Here is a 19,524-nt window from a genome sequence, read left to right on the forward strand (position 1 = left end):
TCTTCGCCACACCGGAAGCAGTAACGAGGCTTTGGCTGGGGGAAGGCAGGTCGACGTGATGGCTGGACAGTGACTTTCCCTTTGACTTGCTTACTGCATGGCGAAGGCTTGAAGGCAGCATTTGGCTGGCTAGATGTTAACTTTGCAAGCTGGCGCTGGACATCAGCTAGTTGAGCGGCCAGTTGCTGAGTAAAGTTGGTCAATGCAGCAACAGTGTCTCCACCTTCAGCGTCAGGACGAGTCAGCTGTGCGTGGGCGGTGGCTTTCTGGCGTGCAGGCCCAAGATGTTGCTTCATCCGCACAGTTTTAGCAGCTTCCCGATCCTCCTCTGTGCGTAACAGGAGTAGCAACTGTGCGAAAGGAGGTGGTTGAGTCTTCTTCTGCTTAAGCTGGAGCTCAGCTATCAGGGCGTTATCCCAGCATCCTCGACAGAACTGGTTTAACAAATGTCGGTTTATATCAGACTCGATGACTCCTCCCCTCTTCAGAGCAGAGTTCAGGGCAACCTGGAGCCGTTGGAGATAAGCGGAAGCCTTCTCACCAGCATCCTGAACCGTGTCCATGAACTTCGCAAACAGTTCGTCTCCGTCCTGAACAGTTCCGTATGCAGAATCAAGAGTATCCAAATACTCTGCAGGCATTGTATCAAACCTCAGGTGCTTCACCACATCTGCTGCGGGAGGAAGAAGACTCTCCACTATCCTCCTGGAGCGCTGGAGATCTGACACAGATGGATCGCTCATCATCAGGTCCACGCCTGTCCTCCAGGTCTCATAGTCAGACTCATGGTTAGGTCTGGGCAGTCGTCCTGAGAATGCTCTGAGCCGCTGATATACTACTCCCTCCTCGTTCTTCATAATGTGTTCCACCACATATCGCTGGATCCCCGGCGGATTTATATCGCTACTGGAAAGTTTGAGCTTAGGCCCAGATGCAGATGGCTCCGTCTCTGGTGGCAGTGCATTGGGCTCTGCATTGGCCGGTTCTTCTTCACCAGGAGCAGTCGGATGAAGATCTGCGATGAACAGTCCAATCTGAGTCATCATTGATTTAAGAACTTCGGTATAATCGACACCGGAGAGTTTAGCAGTGTTTCGCAAATCAGAGAGGTACGATTTTGTAGTAGCTTTAGCAACATGATCAGTATAAACCGTAGAGAGTTCAGAAATATGACAAGTATCGGTCTTCTTAGCAGTAACAAAAGTGTAGGGTAATATTGGACGCAAAGCTTCCAAAGCAGCACCGCTTGTGAATTCAACTGCAAGAGCGCAATCAAATTCAGACTGAGGTTCCGAAATAACTACATGCTTATTAATTGAACCATATTGTTTCAAGAAGTCAATAATTTCATCCTCTACTGTCTCTGTTATGCCCTCAACCAACACAGCATTTGGAATTTTGATGCCCTTTTCCAAAAATACATCCATTTTTTTCTTTGTGGGTTTCAAAGGATGAAAATAACTAAATATTGAAAAAAAATCACAAATAACAACAGGCACAATGTACATTAAACACAGCCCAATGTCTCCTGGCTAGCTCGCCACTTTTATGTAGCATGTATAATGCAGCAATATGAAAAATGAAATGGGCTAGTATCAGAAGATGTAGGTTCGCTCGGAGGAAGATGGTGTGTTAAATGAAAACCAGACTCAGATGTGCAAGTTGAGCTCAGCTGTGATTATTTACAGAAGTGCCATCGACAAAGACATTATGTACAATAATTTACAAGGTGTGTGATGTAAAACAAAAATAAAATGGGTCCAATGTATTTATAGAGTGGTTTAGGTCAGGGGCGCAAGCAGTATTGTTCATAAATCCACGTTGCTGTGAAAGAAGAGTTCATAGATCCACTTAGGCGCACAAAGAGTTCAGATCGTCAAGTTTGGTGAACCTGGGTTTCAGTCTGTGCAAAACTCGCAAAGTTCAAACAATCCACCAGCGGAGGTTGTTAGTGTGCGTGTGTGCAAGTGGGTGTGTGTGGGGAGTGGCTGCAGCGCCTCCTACCGCACCGGCGGACGGGCGCACTCAATATGTCCAGGCTCGGGGCCTTCTAGCTCGCCATCCAATACTGGAACCTGGCCAGTTCCGCTTAATAGTCATTCTCAGCACATCGTCATACAGCAGGAGGCATCTGCAGCAGCTCAGACACTCCCGAGACCCACAACACTCGCGAGCCGTGGTGTGGCGCCCCATTTAAAGAGACAGTGCACCAAGGCCAAGGGGAGCGGAAAAACACCCGGGTTACATAGTGTAGAGGAGTAGGACCATTTTTGGGATCTTCAAAACAGAAATTTCTTGCTTCTTTTTGTTGATATATTAGATACTTCAAAATATACAGAGGGGATTTTTCGATATCTATTTAGTATTTGAGTAAACAAGATCTGACTGAGATTGAAATTTCGCCTCATTTTTTGGTGTTAAAACTTTCATAAATCAGACTTGGAATTAGATATTTAAAAAAAAATCCTTGTACAATCTGTAAAGTTTGGTGTGTGTAGATGCAAATTACAATGTCTCATATACTGTAAATCTATGGAGGCAAATTAAATACATGAAATATTAAAACATCTCTCAGTGCTGAGTGGATAGTTTTGTTTTTTCCACATTAAAGCTTGAGCCCAAACTGAAAAAAAACCCCAAATTTATCATGTATCGTCTCCGTTCAAAGCGCCTGATGTTCTCGCAGATGGGCTCTCTTAAAATCCTGCGCGTGATCAGCCACAGTGCTCAGATCCAGAGGTCCATGGTGAGGATGCGAGGCGTTCAGAGCCTGGTGCCACTGTTGGACATCCAGGTTCCCGAGCTGCAGGCGCTGGCAGCGGAGACCCTCGCCAACGTCGCCAAGTTCCGTAAGGCCAGACGGACGGTGCGGCACTGCGGGGGCATCGGCAAGCTGGTGAGAGGGGACGCTTTACATTTAGGACTCAGCGAGAGGAAATGTTATGTTTTATGTGATATTTGATCACTTTGTTGTATTAAACTAAAATCCCCCTTTCTCCATTTACTCCTTAAACTGTGTGATTATCAAAACTAACAAAGACTAAACCAGGACCAACACATTTTAATCTAATCTCTGATATGATCAATTGATACTTTGCGTCTGGTGCCATCAACATTCCCCGGGCGTGCTAACTGGAGGCTCTGCTCTGTCTGAAGCTCACGTTGGGCTTTAATTTGAGCTTTGTTTTAACACAATCTGATCATAAAGAACTGACTTAGCTGGACCTACAACAGATGATTTTGTCCTGTTAAACACGTCCCTCTCATATAACATCACAGTTACGAGCTAGCTAGCATTAGCCAAAAAATTTTCAGTTAGTCACTCTCGCTTTTTTGCTGATACTTAAACTGGACCATGAACTCGAATATTGATCACAGATTCCCAAAAATGTGTTGTTTAAATCATTTCTTGACTTTTGTCAGTGTTTGCTAATGTGTGCATTGTGTCACCATGGTAACTGCTGAACATTCTGCCATAGAGATACATGTGTTTTTACAAGTGTGATGTTACTGCAAAGTGTCAACGTGTTAATAATTTTACAGTAATAGTCATTTCACAGAATGATGTGCAGTCTGATAAAACAATGATGCAAAAGCTGTATTATATATGTTTTATTTAATCAATCTTTGAAGGTCATAGCTTCAATTAAAATTTAAGCAAGACACTTCAACCTTTCCACCAGGTATGATTTTGGTTTGAGAGTTTCAGTTTCAATACTAATATTTTTGGTAGTTCAGCCTTTTTGTAAATTCAGACAAGAGTTTGTTGACTATTTATATCTCCCTTCTCCTTGAGTTCCTTCAGAGCAGAGGAGCCTAGTCCCACAGGCTTCTCTGTTCACCTGGACACAGCTGCAGAAACATCTGCCACTGAACTGGATTTAATCCATTAGACCCCCAACCCCCACCTCACCCCCGCCCACTTCAGACACTTCAGACACTTCAGACTGTTTCAGATCATATGAGCTGTAAAACTACAGCTCACAGTTTACATAAGATAACTGGATTCCTTACGTCTGTAGTTACATGAAGATGTGTTATTGTGACAGTTGATATATTGCAGTGACACCAGGCTGAGGGGGTTCTACATGAACGTCTATGGCAGAATGTTTATTAGTTACCAGGGTGAGAAAATGCACACATGAGCAAACACTGAAAAAAAGTTTGAAAATAGTCTGAAAAAATGTATCTAAACAGCACATTATCATGAGGCTGTGATCAGGACGAGAGTTCATGGTCCTGTTTAAGTGTTTAATTTTCAACAAAAAGGTCAGAGTGACTGAAAAACTGTTGGCTAATGCTAGCTAGCTTGTGAATATGATTTGAGAGGGGGTTTAACAGCACAAATCAGCTCACCGGTCAGATTTTGTTAAAACAAAACTCAAGTTAAAGTCTTAACTTGAGTAACAGAGCTTCAGACAGAGCAGTGCCTACAGTTAGCATCACATCCCCAGGAAATGTTGATGACATCAGCTGCAAAGTGTCACTTTCCAAATTCACTTCATTTACAAAAGGTATTTTATAAAAAATACAGCTCACATTAAATTGAAAGATTTTTTTAAGTGAAGTTTATATTTGACTCATTATTTGCAGGTGGTTTAGTTTTTGTGCCCAGGGCTAATCGCTCAGACTGAAGTGCACAGACCCTGGAGGCAAGGACACAGGCAGGATTCATATGTGCGAGTGGGGAACATCTCATTAAAGTTGTGTAGTGTTTCTATAATATCACACAGAGAAACCACACACAGCCTCGCCTTAGTGTCCTTGTGTCAGACGCTTCACTCGCAGACGCAACAGGAAGGGCATCTGGTGTAAGAAACCTGCAAATCCTCATGAAACTGGAAACTGGTGCAACCAGCTCGAAAGATTCAGCTCGGAACTTTTTAATGGAGAGGCTGACAGTCAAGACTCTGTCAGACTTTGGGGAGGAGGAATACTGATATGTTTGTCCTACATATTGTTGTCACGATACTAAAATTTCAAACTTGATATCGAACCTAAGGAATACACTCGATACTCAATACAGATTCTAGATTCTAATAGAATGTGATTTTTAACATTAAATGGTCGTACGTGATTGGGACTTTTTTAGCATTGATACTTGTTCAAATGAGTCTAGTTTTGATTAGATTTAGTATCTTATGCACCTTGTGTCTAAAGTATCATACTCTGTCCTGTGCAGGTGAGACTTCTGGACTGCGCCCCAGACTCTCGCAGCCTGTCCCCCAGAGAGGAGCTTCATGTGGAGGCCGCACGCTGCGGGGCCCTGGCTCTGTGGAGCTGCAGCCGGAGCTCCAGGAACAAAGAGGCCATTCGGAAAGCAGGAGGCATCCCTCTGTTAGGCCGTCTGCTGCGCTCGCCCCACGTCAACATGCTCATCCCGGTCATCGGAACGCTGCAGGAGTGTGCCTCTGAGGTAACGAGGGACATGTGGCAGGTTTCTCTCTTTCCATCTGTTTTCATTTTTGGGAGTTTTTCCTGCAGAAGGAGGTTTCTGAGGACAGGGGATGTTCTGGGACAGTTGTCCATGTGCTTCTTTTATGTGAATGTTGGTTAATCTGTCTGTTATTGTCTGTTTTACTGTTTGATTTTTTTACTTCCTGTTAGTTAAATGTTAAATCCTAAGAGGCTGTTGTGGTTTTGAGCTTCTCAAAAATACACTGAAATAAACTGAACTTACAGCAGAACAGAGTATTTTACAGGCCAGATTTATGTTACTTAACTGGCCATAGTTTAACCATTTGTAATTAATAAAGCAAATGTTTGACCTGGTTCATAACTCCACATGAAGCAAAAACTTTCACTTTTAACCTGTCTGATTGAAACATCCTAGATTAACACGGTACATTTTGGAACCAAATCTCAGAAAATATTGGGCCTAATTGTAAAGTATTGTGAGTATCTTGGGAAAAGCCTGTACAAAACCGGGATAACCGACTGGTCAGGAGCTTGAAAATAAAGCCTCAGGTGGATGGGGCGAGTGGATCTGGTTATAAAACTTCATCTTAAAACCAGATGGTTGACAATTCAAATCCCAATCCTGCCATTCCATACTGCCATGTCCTTGGGCAAGACACAACTCCACAGAAATGCCTGGGGTGAGTAACAACTGGTCATGGTTGGAGAGCCCATCGGACCAGATTGGCTGCCATGTGCCTGTCAGTGTGTCCCAGGGCAGCTGTGACTTCAGAAGTAGCTCCCCGCCACCAAGTGTGGAGAACAAATGAATAATATCTTTCTAAGCTCTTACGGTGCGGAACGTACAGACGGACATTAAATATTGTTCTTTGCACTGACTCTCATTTTGCCCCCTACAGGAGAGCTACAGAAATGCAATCCGAAGCGAAGGAATGATCAAGGACCTGGTGAAAAACCTGAGCAGTGAAAACGAGGAGCTGCAGATGCACTCGGCCAGCGCCATTTTCAAGGTCTGATTCTGCCACTAAAGCTCTGTCTGAAACACAAAACTCACATATAAGTTTTAGTTTAGTTTTAGCGCTTGTTTATATTATTGTTGCTAGGTAACAGTTGGAATTACCTCTACAAATGTCACGTACTTAGATCTGTCCCATGTCCAACCAGGAAGTAAAATTAAAAACACTGTCAAATGAATAAACTAGAAAAAACATGTCCAGCTCTTTAATTAATATAATGATCAAAACCAAAACAAACTTGTCGCATGAGATGATGTGTTTTTGCTTAGTGCGCAGAGGATGAGAAGACTCGAGACCTGATTCACCAGTACAAAGGCCCACAGCGTCTGGCTCTGCTGCTCAGCAAACCTGAGAACAAACAGCTGTTAGCCGCCGCCACCGGAGCTATCTGGAAATGCTCCCTCAGCCAGAAGAACGTCACCAAGTAAGACTCGCTTCACCGCTCCGAGGAACACGCAAGAACATCCAACAGTCACCAGCAAGACTAAACTCCTCGCAGTAACAGGGACACACATCCGTCACTTATTGATACCTTTTAGCTGAGGCGGGGGAGGTGAAGCTAACTGAGGGCACTGCTCTGTCTCACGCCCTTTTACTTGAGTTATTATTAAACCGAGCTTTGTTTCAAGGACTGATTTAGCCGGAGCTACAACAGGTGAGCTGATTTGTACAGTCAAACAAGCCTCTCTTCAAATAACATTACGGTCACAAGCTAGCATTAGCGTTAGCGTTAGCCAACAGTTTTTTCAGTTGGTCACTCTCAATTTTTTTCGTGTAAAATCAAACACCTGAGCAGGACCATGAACGCTCGTGTTGATCACAGCCTCCTGAAAGTGTGTTGTTTAAATTCATTTTGTGTTCATCTAAAAACGTATCGGGCTGTGTGCACTGTGTCACCATGGTAACTGCTGAACATTCTTCCATAGACATACATTTTTTTTTGTTACTGTAAAGTATCATACTCCCCTCATAATCACTCTGTATATTCTTACGAGTATACAGCGGTCTTATTTTATGTCTAGAAAGTCTCAGGTTTGATTCGCTCCAGCAGAAACGATACAGTACAAATTTTTAGACCAAAATTGTGAACTGAACTGCACAGTTTTTGTCCTTTTTTTTTTGCACCATTATGTCAGAATCTGGTCTTGTCTCGTTGTTGTCGACCCAGTTCCGTGTCTTGTCTCATGCTAAATACTAAAACTGAAATCCATGTTTGGTAAGTTCATTGAAAACGTATTATACATCTGAGTAAATAAATCTGTGTTTTGTCAAATCAAATAAAAAAAAACACCAATATCTTTAAAGAGCTGCAAAAATAAACCAAAAATAACCTGAAAAATAAAATAAAATAAAAATTGCATAGCACACTCAGATGGTTGATGCCCAAAACCTATTTTTATATTTGTATGTTCTGAGTTCTTCTTCTGCGGTTGTGCGGTTGTAGATTCCAGGAGTTCCGCGTGTTGGAGAAGCTGGTGTCCCTGACGTCGGAGCAGCCGGAGGAGGTCCTGGTGAACGTGGTGGCGGCTCTCGGAGAGTTCGCCCAGATCCCGACGAACAGAGGCGTGATCGGGCAGAGCGGAGGGATAGAGAAGCTGGTGCGACTGCTGACGGGGAGGAACCAGGTCTGGAGCTCACGCCGTCTGAAGTACGGCAGGACGTGAGGCTTTAGCAGAGCCAGGAAAGAAAGAACGAGCTCAGAATCAGAATACATTTTACTGTGTTTGTCAGTGAAACGAGGAACTTGCTTCGACACAGCCTCAACTAAAGGCTAATAACAGTAAATATAAGCTATGATAAAGTAAGTGTAAGGTCCTTAAAAGAGCAGCAGCAGGAGAAGCTCATGCAGCGTGTGATCAGAACGGATACATGTTTATTCTAGTGTGAAAATGTCTGTTTATCTTAATTAGTTAGTTAGTTAGTTACTTTATTGTCCACGAGGGGGAATTTGTCTTCACAGTCACGTTCACACAGGGAAAAACGCCATTTACACACAATACCACACAAACACATCACATACACCGGAGTAAATGACATTATAAAAGTGCGTCATAATAATCAGAGTTTCGTGGTTTATACATTGTTCAGGTTAATAACGACTGTGGGTATGAAACTATTTTTGAAATGTGCTTTATTACGTCTGAGAGTCCTGTGTCGTCGACCTAAAGGCAGTAGAGTAAAGTACCGGCGCAGTAGAGTAAAGTGCCGGCGCAGTAGAGTAAAGCGCCGGCGCAGTAGAGTAAAGTACCGGCGCAGTAGAGTAAAGTACCGGCGCAGTGGAGTAAAGCGCCGGCGCAGTAGAGTAAAGTACCGGCGCAGTAGAGTAAAGCGCCGGTGCAGTAGAGTAAAGTACCGGCGCAGTGGGGTAAAGTACCGGCGCAGTGGAGTAAAGTACCGGCGCAGTGGAGTAAAGTACCGGCGCAGTGGAGTAAAGTACCGGCGCAGTAGAGTAAAGTACCGGCGCAGTGGGCGAGTGTGGTCCTGTGTTATATACGAGTCGTGACAGACCGGGAGGAGGGAGACCGATGATTTTTGCCGCTTAATTATAAAATAAATCAAATCCTCATGTGTAACTGTCGCTCTGACCACAGGCTCTGCTGGTGAATGTGACCAGAGCTTTGGGAATCTGCGCCACCGACATGAAGAACATGGCGTGAGTGTTTTATCCACAGACATAACACAAGTCAGACGTTTTTAATCCAGTCCATTTATTTATACAACAAAAGAGTTTATGCCAGATGAAATAAAAGGAGCAAAAACAACCTTCTCTTAAAACGATTGAAAGTAGAAAAGTGGTGATATAAACGTGTAAATAAAGGTGAAAATGACCTTCTCCTGAACAGAATCATTGACCAGCTGGACGGGCTGCGTCTGGTCTGGTCCCTCCTGAAGAACCCCAGTCCTGAGGTGCAGTCGAGCGCCGCCTGGGCCCTGTGTCCCATCATACACAACGGCAAGGTACTCACAGGCAGCGTAACATCATACACAACGGCAAGGTACTCTCATAACAATAGTAATATAATAATGAGTTCTTCTCTCAAATACCTCGCAGTGTCATGTGGTGATACAGGAAGTGCTCTACTGTGTTTTTAAACTCCACACACCGTCACCAGAATCATTTGGATCATTTCAGCTCAAGAATTGCCAATCTCTGCTAAACTAAAGAAGAAAAAGGAGCTGTTAACTTTAAAACGACCACTCGATGACGTCACAAAGTGGAACAGAGCGTTTTGAGCTTTGGAGATGTAACAGACTAATAATAAAGTGTGACTCAAACATGTGTGAATGAAACAAAACACAACTCCAGGTCTGTTTTTGAGGATGTAACAGTATTAGAACATGACTTGAGGCTCACAAGAGGAAATTTTGTGCAATTTTTAAAAAAGATTTAATTCTGTAAACCAACGCTGGATGATTATTTTAAACTGTGGCCGTGCTCTTCCCACTTATGTTCCTGTTTTGTTATAACTGAAAACTTATGTAACCGAAAAATAATAATAAAATAGTCACATTTTAACTGCCAAAGTGAAAACAGATGAATAAATTCAGTGGACCACCTACAGCCAGGACGTCCTCCAGTCACACACACAGTCGAACGGGAAAAGTGGGAGAAGTGTCAGGACCAACGCCAATAACAGGGATCAAACCGACAACCTTAGGATTAGTGGGTGGACATCTCTACTGCCTATACCACTGCTGCTTTACATAAGCCTCTGATTAAAAGTGCATATGGCAGGACAGACCACGCAGTCCACTAAAGTGAAGTTACTCATCATTATGTTCAATTTGAGAGCCCAGTTTTCCCAGTTTGACAGTTTTGCTGTTGCAATCGTCCTGTAAACAACGGACAAAACTCTGCTAATTTGCACAATTATTTCACAAAAACATATGACAACTCCTTTATTTTGGTAAATAAGTGATTAAACTTTCCATCTGATTTATATGAATGTTCAGTTATATCAAATTGAAATCCATATGTTTTAAAATGTGCACTACTTCCTGTATTTTCAGCCATTTATAAAGGTCAAACGTTGTGATAAATTGAGTCCTGTGAGATTTAAACCTCGTTATAATGTTGTGTTTTGTTTCATTCACACATGGATTATAAGTCTGTCTACATCTCCAAAGCTCAAAATGCTCTGTTCCACCTTGTGATGTCATGAAGTGTGGTAGTTTTCAGCTTAACCGCTCCTTTTATCCTTTGTTCTGCTGAGATCGGCAATTCCAGGTGCTGAAGTTATCCAAATTATTCCAGTGAAGGTGTGTGGAGTTTAAAAACACAGTGAAGCACGTCCTGTATTACCACATGATGACATCACAAGGTGGAACAGAGCGTTTGAGAAAAGAAAATGCAGGGTTCGTGTGTTAAACGTGCGTGAATGAAACAAACACAACTCCAGGTCTGTTTTTGATGAGGAAACAACATTATAACATAGATCAGAAAACAGCGTAATATGGGCCCTTTAATTTTCCATCTCAAACTGACACTGGACTGATGTAAAAAAAACAAATAATATCAATCACAGGTGTTATCCCATCAATTTAATCTGAAAATGTGTCCTGTACACTGAGGTTTAGTGGCTCTAAAATGGGCCTCTCAGCGCACAGAGAGTCAGAGCAGTGTGTTCCGTGTTCATATCCACACGTGTGTTTGTTCAGTGCTGTGTTTCTGTGTCTCTGTGTCTCTGTCTCAGGACGTGGGCGAGTCCATGCGGCGTCTCATTGGAGGATTTCAGCTCCTCATCAAACTGCTCAAGTCCACAGACAATGAGGTAAAACGCAAGCCTTTCACACCAACTGCAACTTTTAAAAAAAAGATCTAAACCAAGTCTGTAAAGGACCAAATCAGGGATAGACATTTAAAATAGGGCTGAACTGTGTTTAGAAATTCTAAATAAGTTCTAACTCAAAGGAGAAAGAGTTTGATGAAAGTAAAACTGACTCTAAATCAAGAAAATACTAGAAACTAAGAGGTACAGGTCCTACTGTTCAGATGTCACGCTCATCCTCTTACAGTTACTTACAACTACTCTGTACTTTTACTCTTTTACTTGAGTGATATATTTATTTTTCTGTGGCCAAACCTTCTTTTCAAAGCCTGATCTGGTCAAATCTCAGAGGCTAAACGGGGTCTGAGTGTGAACTGAATGAATAATACAGCAGCATAGTACAGCATCAAAAAGTGCATTATTATTATTATTGTTATTGTGAAATGGCCATGCTCTTGTGTTTTGGCGTCCCTCATCCCTCTGCACGTGTCTCCCCGGTGCAGGTCCTGGCCAGTATCTGCGCTGTCATCGCTAAAATCACCGAGGACAAAGAGGAGAACGTGGCTCTGCTGACGGACTACGGAGTGGTGCCCCTGCTGGCCAACCTCACCAGCACCGTGAGCCGCCGCTTAAGCTAACTCTAGAAATCTGAATGATTGACTCTCTGTCATGTCTAGTGGTCAGTGATCGGCTCTGGGTCTTTTTAAAGGAGAGGTCTACGGTCAGTCCTCTGTCAGAAAAAGCCTGTGGTTTGTTCAGATTTTGGTCTTTCTTCCTAAAACAGATCAATATCTCCTGTCGCGCTCGCTCTTAAACACATTTAGCCTGTCCACAGCTCCATGAGGGACTTAAAGTGTCTCCTGGTGATGTTGATTCTAGAGAAACAGGAGTCATAGGCCATTGTTTCCACATGGTTCTCATCAAATAACTTTAGCACAATAATCATTAGCTGTGGCCTTGTTTATGTAATAAGACAAATCAGCATTTTACAGTAAAGTTACATAGTGTATTTTGGCGTTGGACACTGTTTCCCTCTGCGTCACATTTCCATCGGTTAACTTTTGACCTGATTTTCTTGCCGTAGACCGATGACCTGCTGCGGCGCCACCTAGCGGAGGCCGTCGCGTACTGCTGCATGTGGGGCCAGAACCGCGCGGCGTTCGGGAAGGCCGGAGCAGTGCCCCCTCTGGTCAGATACGTGAAGTCCAAGGACAGCGGCGTGCACGAGACGACCGTGGTGGCCCTGTACCAGCTGTCCAAGGACGTGGACAACTGCATCAGCCTGCACTCCAACGGGGTGGTCCAGGTGAGCGACCAAACCTGCAGCTAGGTACTCTATAAATACATTCAGACAGGCTAAAACAGGTAAGCCACCAAACCCCATGGCCAGGTACTCCCAGCAAATATATTCAAATGGGTGGGCCAGGTCTAGTGCAGTAAACCGTCAGCGAGGTACTCCTGACGAATGCATTCAGCCAGAGGGGTTCAGGTAAGAAGCCAAACCCACTGCTAGGTACTCCTCACAAATGCATTTGAATGTGGTGAGTGAGCAACCGAACCTACAGCTTTGTATTCCAGAAAAAGGCATGGACACAAAAAACTCCACCGAGGTACTCCTGAAAAATGTAATAGTGTGGTCGAGGTGAGGCACAAAAAAACACCAGCAAGGTACTCTGGACAAGTTGCTTTAGTGGGATCTGTGTGATTTGGTTGTACAGTCGTGGATAGTGATGTCAGATAAAGTGAAGTCAGAGGCTCAAACCCACATCATAAAATTAGACGAGGTTTGTGCCTCTTCTGTTTGGCTTCTCTCCCCTTGAGATTGAAGATGTGAGTTTATCCGTCTTTAGCAAAAGGAAATTGAATTGAGTGGACTGGATAAAAGCTTTTAGCAGTTTTATGAAGGTCCATGTTCTCTGTCCATCTCTGATTGTGTCAAAGTGCCACTGTTTTTAGAGACAAAGATGTGGACGTATTTCAAACAACAAAATGATTTTTATTTCACATTTGCTGCTTTGCTGTGGCCTTTAAATCTTTAAATCAGTTCATTTCAGGTTTGTGGAGATGTTTTTCAGTGCAATTAACACGTCCCAAAATGTATAATGTAGATGTTTGGTTTTCTAAATCACAGAAAAAGCCAGTGTACTGTATATGTCACCTCCTCTGCTGTCAAATAGTCAGAATGTGTGTTTGGAAAAAACACAAGCTGCTGCTGTTTCTCAAGGAGACACGAGGAGACTTCCCCAGAGAGGTGCAGGGCTCTGGGGGGACTGAGGGCGCTCCCAGAGGGTCCCCCCGGAGGAGCCAAGGATCAAGTGTCTGCAGAAAAATGATGTTTTCAAAAGAACACAACATTCACCCCAAAGGATTTTACAGGAGAATGTTGAGTTCTGTCTCCTTTGTGTTGTTTTTATAAGAAATATTCAAAGTCAAATCCACAAATGTTTTCCCTGATGTTGTTTCACATCTGGGAGGGCATCTGACACACCACAACATCTGCAGATTAACTAGAGACATTTGACAGGGATATATGAGGATGGGAGGGCATCTGACACAAAGTGAACCCTCTCTGTGTTGTAGCCTCTCCTGGAGCTGATGGGACACGAGGACGAGGACGTGGCGTTCATGGCGGCCGGCTGCGTCAGAAACATCCGGATGCTCGCCAACGCCAACAAGTTCAGCAAATGGAACAACTAATCTGGACCCGCTCTGGACCCACTCTGGACCCGCTCTGGACCCGCTCTGGACCCGCTCTGGACCCGGTCTGGACCCGGTCTTAAACTGGTTTGGATAAAGTCCCAAGAAGTGACATTTGAATCCCACAAAAGTACTGTCTGGTCTTTTTCCTTCACTTAAACTTATTCTATGTAAAACGTCTTAATAAACTCCTGTGTTGTCTTAACCAAGAGCTTATATTTCAGTCCTAAGAGTTTAACTACAGTTTAAATGAGAGATATTCTGCAAAATTGACTTTCCAGAGCTTTTAAAAATATTATAAATGTCCCTGTCACCATTTACTCACCACAACTTTGTATTTGGAGTGATTCATGCACGTTGAGCGATCTTTAATCATTTCGCCGATCGGCCTGTTTTAACCTCCTCAGCACACGCCCACTGCTCCGCACTGACTTCACTCTACAAATTTGAGTTTTCTTCATCGGTGAAATGAAAAAAAATCCACTTCTTGCTCGTGTGATCTGCAGCTACAGCAGAGCCAGACCGTCAGGCTGAAACTGAGAATAAAGAACATAAATATTTACGTCAGCTGGTGTCTTGCCCAATGATACGAGGATAGTACTGGGTTAAGCAGAGGTAATACCACCAAGTATCACATGGGAGGGCATCTGGCTTTACCTCCCTCCTCACTGCTGTCCAAAAAATGAGTTGCTCTGTTAAAAGTAGACTGTTCCTGGAGTCTGTTTGTGTCTTCACAGAGGAGAGCGTAGACTCCTCCTCCGGGATTATCCTCCGACCTGTTTCCTTCTGTTATTTTTCATGAGCGTACACCTCCGGACTTTACAAATTTAGGATCATTTGTTTCTCCTTGGCCCCATTTGGTCACAGGACAAAAAAAAAAAAGAACTTTTTTGAACCAAACCTCAGTTGGAATTTTGTGAGTAAAAAGTGATGCTGCGTAAAACTGTAGCTTTAGTCTGTGGTGTTAGATTTTATGTTTGTTGTTAAAGAGGAGGTATTTACTTCTGCGGGGTATTAAAGAGGAGGTATTTACTTCTGCGGGGTATTAAAGAGGAGGTATTTACTTCTGCGGGGTATTAAAGAGGAGGTATTTACTTCTGTGGGGTATTAAAGAGGAGGTATTTACTTCTACGGGGTATTAAAGAGGAGGTATTTACTTCTACGGGGTATTAAAGAGGAGGTATTTACTTCTGTGTGGTATTAAAGAGGAGGTATTTACTTCTACGGGGTATTAAAGAGGAGGTATTTACTTCTGTGGGGTATTAAAGAGGAGGTATTTACTTCTGTGGGGTATTAAAGAGGAGGTATTTACTTCTGCGGGGTATTAAAGAGGAGGTATTTACTTCTGCGGGGTATTAAAGAGGAGGTATTTACTTCTGTGGGGTATTAAAGAGGAGGTATTTACTTCTACGGGGTATTAAAGAGGAGGTATTTACTTCTACGGGGTATTAAAGAGGAGGTATTTACTTCTGTGTGGTATTAAAGAGGAGGTATTTACTTCTACGGGGTATTAAAGAGGAGGTATTTACTTCTGTGGGGTATTAAAGAGGAGGTATTTACTTCTGCGGGGTATTAAAGAGGAGGTATTAACTTCTGTGGGGTATTAAAGAGGAGGTATTTACTTCTGTGGGGTATTAAAGAGGAGGTATTTACTTCTGTGGGGTATTAAAGAGGAGGTATTTACTTCTGTGGGGTATTAAAGAGGAGGTATTTCAAAAGCCCAAAGATTCTACATAATCCCTCCTGTTTAGTTCGTTTCTAGTCGTTTATTTATTTCCTGCTGTTCTTGACTTTTCCGTTGCAACACTGTAATTTCCCCAGTTGCATACAGTTTCACGCAGTAATGAAATACTGCAGTTTACTGACATTATTAAGTATTTGTACTTCAAATTAAGATGATAAAGGTGAGTTTTTTTTCAGATCATCAGCTTTAACAGAAAATGGAGCCTCAATGAAGTTTATTTTTTTGTCTTTATTTCTAAATTGTTTTTCCCTCTGGGCTGAGCTTGTGGTCTTTTTTTTTTTTTTTTTTTTGCACCAACAGCTTAAATGTGTTGTTTGTTTTTTTTCTTTTTCTTGTCTTTTTCACGGACTCCAAACTCACACCGAAGAAAAAAGAAAACTGAGAAAATGGATTCTTTTTTATTTTTTTTTTCCTCACTTGCCACTCAGGGCTTCCGTACAAATTCTACACACAGACATGGATCACAAAATGGGTCACGATATATAATGTCAGGGAGAGGGGGATGAGGAGGTGGAAAGGAGAAGAGGAAGAGAGAGAGAGAGATAATGAGGAGGAAGTGAGAGGGAGGAAGAGGAGGTGTGATGTGCGAGGTGTGTGAGGATAGAAGGTCACGTCTTGAGTCTAAATGAGGAGAGTTTGACTTTGGCTGAGACCCTGAAGTGAAAAGAGAGTGAGGGAGGAGGAGGAGAGAGGGAGAAGAGAGAAGGAGCAAAGAGAGGGAGCAAAGAGAGAGGGAGGTGTGATGTGCTGTTACTCATGTGCGAGGTCTTGTGTCAGGTTTAAATGAGGAGAATTTGCCTCTGGCCTCAGCTCCTGAAGTGAGGAGAGGAGGAAAGAGAGAAAGGAGGAGGAGGAGGAGAAAAAAGGAGGAGAGAAGAAAAAGGGAAAAGAGAAAGGAGCAGAGAGAGTTAAGGAGGAGAGAAAGAGATTGATGTGCTGTTGTGATAGAAGGTCGTGTGTTAGGGCTAAACGAGCAGAGTTTGCCTCTGGCTGAGCTCCTGAGGTGAAGAGAGAGAGGGAGGAGGAGGAGGAGAAAAGAGGAAGTGAAAGGGACAGGAGGAGAGATGGAAAAGAGATGAGAGCAGAGAGAGGGCAGGAGGAGACACTGAAGGACGGGTCAAATGCAGAGGACACATTTCCCCACAGTGACATTAAAATCACCTTAACCTTAAACCTCAGTAATAGTTTCTTTTTTAAGGACAGTGAAATTCCTAAATGATAAAACTCTGGTTAGTTCCTGATTTGTGCGTTCACATGACAGTTGTGTTTGTGCAGACACACACTCTGTTGTGTTTGTGCGGACACACACTCTGTTGTGTTTGTGCGGACACACACTCTGTTGTGTTGTGTTTGTGCAGACACACACACTCTGTTGTGTTTGTGCAGACACACACTCTGTTGTGTTGTGTTTGTGCGGACACACACTCTGTTGTGTTTGCGCGGACACACACTCTGTTGTGTTTGCGCGGACACACACTCTGTTGTGTTTGTGCAGACACACACTCTGTTGTGTTTGCGCGGACACACACTCTGTTGTGTTTGTGCGGACACACACTCTGTTGTGTTTGTGCAGACACACACTCTGTTGTGTTTGTGCAGACACACACTCTGTTGTGTTTGTGCGGACACACACTCTGTTGTGTTTGTGCAGACACACACACTCTGTTGTGTTTGTGCAGACACACACACTCTGTTGTGTTTGTGCAGACACACACTCTGTTGTGTTTGTGCGGACACACACTCTGTTGTGTTTGTGCACACACACACTCTGTTGCTCTCGGTTACGTCATTTTTAAATTAGGTGCAGTAAAAGTTTCTATTTTTACAGGTTAAACATAAACACAAGACAGAGACAGATTTATGTTTGTGCACAAAAATATTATGAAGACTAAACAAGAGACGGAAGGATTAAACCAGGACTAAACCAGGACTAAATAAGGACTTAACCAGGACTGAACCAGGACTAAACCAGGACTTAACAAGCACTAAACAAGGACTGAACTAGGACTGAACCAGGACTACAGCAGGACTAAATGAGGACTAAACCAGGCCCAGTAGGACTAAACTAATAAACAGCTCTGAGCCTTTTTCCTTCTTTCTAAATCAAAGTGTTGAGTCCAGGACAAACTCAGACTCACAGATCCAGACACAAGTTCATTTTATTTTTACAAAACCTCAAAAACAAAAAACACAAAAACATAATTTCATATTTTTCTCCAAACGCACAGTTTAAATCACAAATATCAAAGTGAGAGGATAGAATCGTTTAGAATTTTAACAATAAAGTTTTACAATTATCGGTTTGAATGCACTTTTAAACTGCGACTATGGCTGTTTCATTCAGACGTTGCATATTTCAGAGTTGTTGCGTCAGAGGCAAAGCTGGTTCTCTTTGATTGTACTGAATTTTACGGTGAGTTGAGTTTGAAACAAGTTCATAAAATCGATTTGGAAACAGCACAATTTTAATTAGGTCATTTAAAAAAATAAATAAAACAAGAAAATAATCTGTGTCATGTGTTTTATGTTAGAAAGAGACAAATCCAGACGAAACTAAACCAAGAGCCAGCGAGACTTAAACCAGGACTAAACCAGGTCTAAACCAGGACTAAACAAGGTCTAAACCAGGACTAAACCAGGACTAAACCAGGACTAAACCAGGACTAAACCAGGTCTAAACCAGGTCTAAACCAGGGCTGAACCAGAACTAAACCGGGACTAAACCAGGACTAAACCAGGTCTAAACCAGGTCTGAACCAGAACTAAACCGGGACTAAACCAGGACTAAACCAGGTCTAAACCAGGTCTGAACCAGAACTAAACTGGGACTAAACCAGGTCTAAACCAGGTCTAAACCAGGTCTGAACCAGAACTAAACCGGGACTAAACCAGGGCTGAACCAGGTCTAAACCAGGGCTGAACCAGATCTAAACCAGGACTAAACCAGGACTAAACCAGGACTAAACCAGGGCTGAACCAGAACTAAACCGGGACTTGGATAAGACCAGGACCAAAAGCAGAACCAAAACATGACTAACCCAGGTCTATAATAAACATTAACGAGAACTAAACCAGGTCTAAACGAGGTCTAAACCAGGACTAAACTAGATCTAAACCCGAACTAAACCAGGTCTAAGCCAGAACTAAACCCGGTTTTCCCTGTTCTTTACCACAGACTGTGTAATAGAGTAAATTTGAACTAGCGCTCGAATAAACCACTTTGCGCCTGCGCTCGCTTCCTGTTTGTGTTGGCACAGAGACGACTGATGCACCTCAGGCGTCTGTCTCACAGTTTAAACACGGATTTGACAAAATAAAAGTGTTATCGTGTATTTGTATCTGTCAAATCATAACTATGTGTAATTTCGACAAAGTTTTGGCCCTTGTTTACATTACGGTTGCTAAGGTAACACGTCTGCTGCCTGTGAGCAACCAGGAAGTGAGACTAAAAACACCACGAGAATGACAAAACTAGAAAAAACAGGCAAAAGTTTGAGTAAAATCTTAAATATAATCATGCTAACTGTGTTTTAGAGAAAAGAGACTAACCTGTCATATGCACAAATTATTATTATTATTATTATTATTATTATTATTATTATTATTATTATTATTATTATATTATTATTATTATATTATTATTACTTTATTTATGTATTTTTTTTAATTTTTTGTTACTATTTTATTATTATTAAAGTTTTTCTGTCTATCCCTGGAGTCCAGTAGCAGAGTGGTTAGCCCAAACGTCTCAGTTGAGGTTCCAGTGTAAAATAAAGTGAAATTAAAAAAACAGAAATGTCCTTTATAAAGTTTTTGTTCTTTATATTAGAACTTATTGCAGATTTTGTATCGTTTTCTTATCGACAACACACCAGTAGAA

The 19,524-nt window shown here is 42.6% G+C and overlaps 1 protein-coding gene across 1 annotated transcript in view; it reads left to right on the top strand.

Moving 5' to 3' along the window:
• The window catches only part of odad2 (outer dynein arm docking complex subunit 2), a 33,197-nt gene extending 19,297 nt beyond the window's left edge, over positions 1 to 13,900 (top strand). The window contains exons 11-21 of the mRNA XM_055230704.1: positions 2,687 to 2,896; positions 5,183 to 5,416; positions 6,318 to 6,428; positions 6,704 to 6,858; positions 7,879 to 8,059; positions 9,026 to 9,087; positions 9,278 to 9,392; positions 11,129 to 11,206; positions 11,707 to 11,820; positions 12,288 to 12,509; positions 13,784 to 13,900. Of these exons, the coding sequence (XP_055086679.1) occupies positions 2,687 to 2,896; positions 5,183 to 5,416; positions 6,318 to 6,428; positions 6,704 to 6,858; positions 7,879 to 8,059; positions 9,026 to 9,087; positions 9,278 to 9,392; positions 11,129 to 11,206; positions 11,707 to 11,820; positions 12,288 to 12,509; positions 13,784 to 13,900 (1,599 nt within the window). The remainder of the gene's footprint in view (positions 1 to 2,686; positions 2,897 to 5,182; positions 5,417 to 6,317; positions 6,429 to 6,703; positions 6,859 to 7,878; positions 8,060 to 9,025; positions 9,088 to 9,277; positions 9,393 to 11,128; positions 11,207 to 11,706; positions 11,821 to 12,287; positions 12,510 to 13,783) is intronic.
• The last annotated feature ends 5,624 nt before the right edge of the window (positions 13,901 to 19,524 follow it).

Source organism: Periophthalmus magnuspinnatus, chromosome 21, assembly GCF_009829125.3.
Source record: "Periophthalmus magnuspinnatus isolate fPerMag1 chromosome 21, fPerMag1.2.pri, whole genome shotgun sequence".
In the NCBI taxonomy this organism is placed as follows: domain Eukaryota; kingdom Metazoa; phylum Chordata; class Actinopteri; order Gobiiformes; family Gobiidae; genus Periophthalmus; species Periophthalmus magnuspinnatus.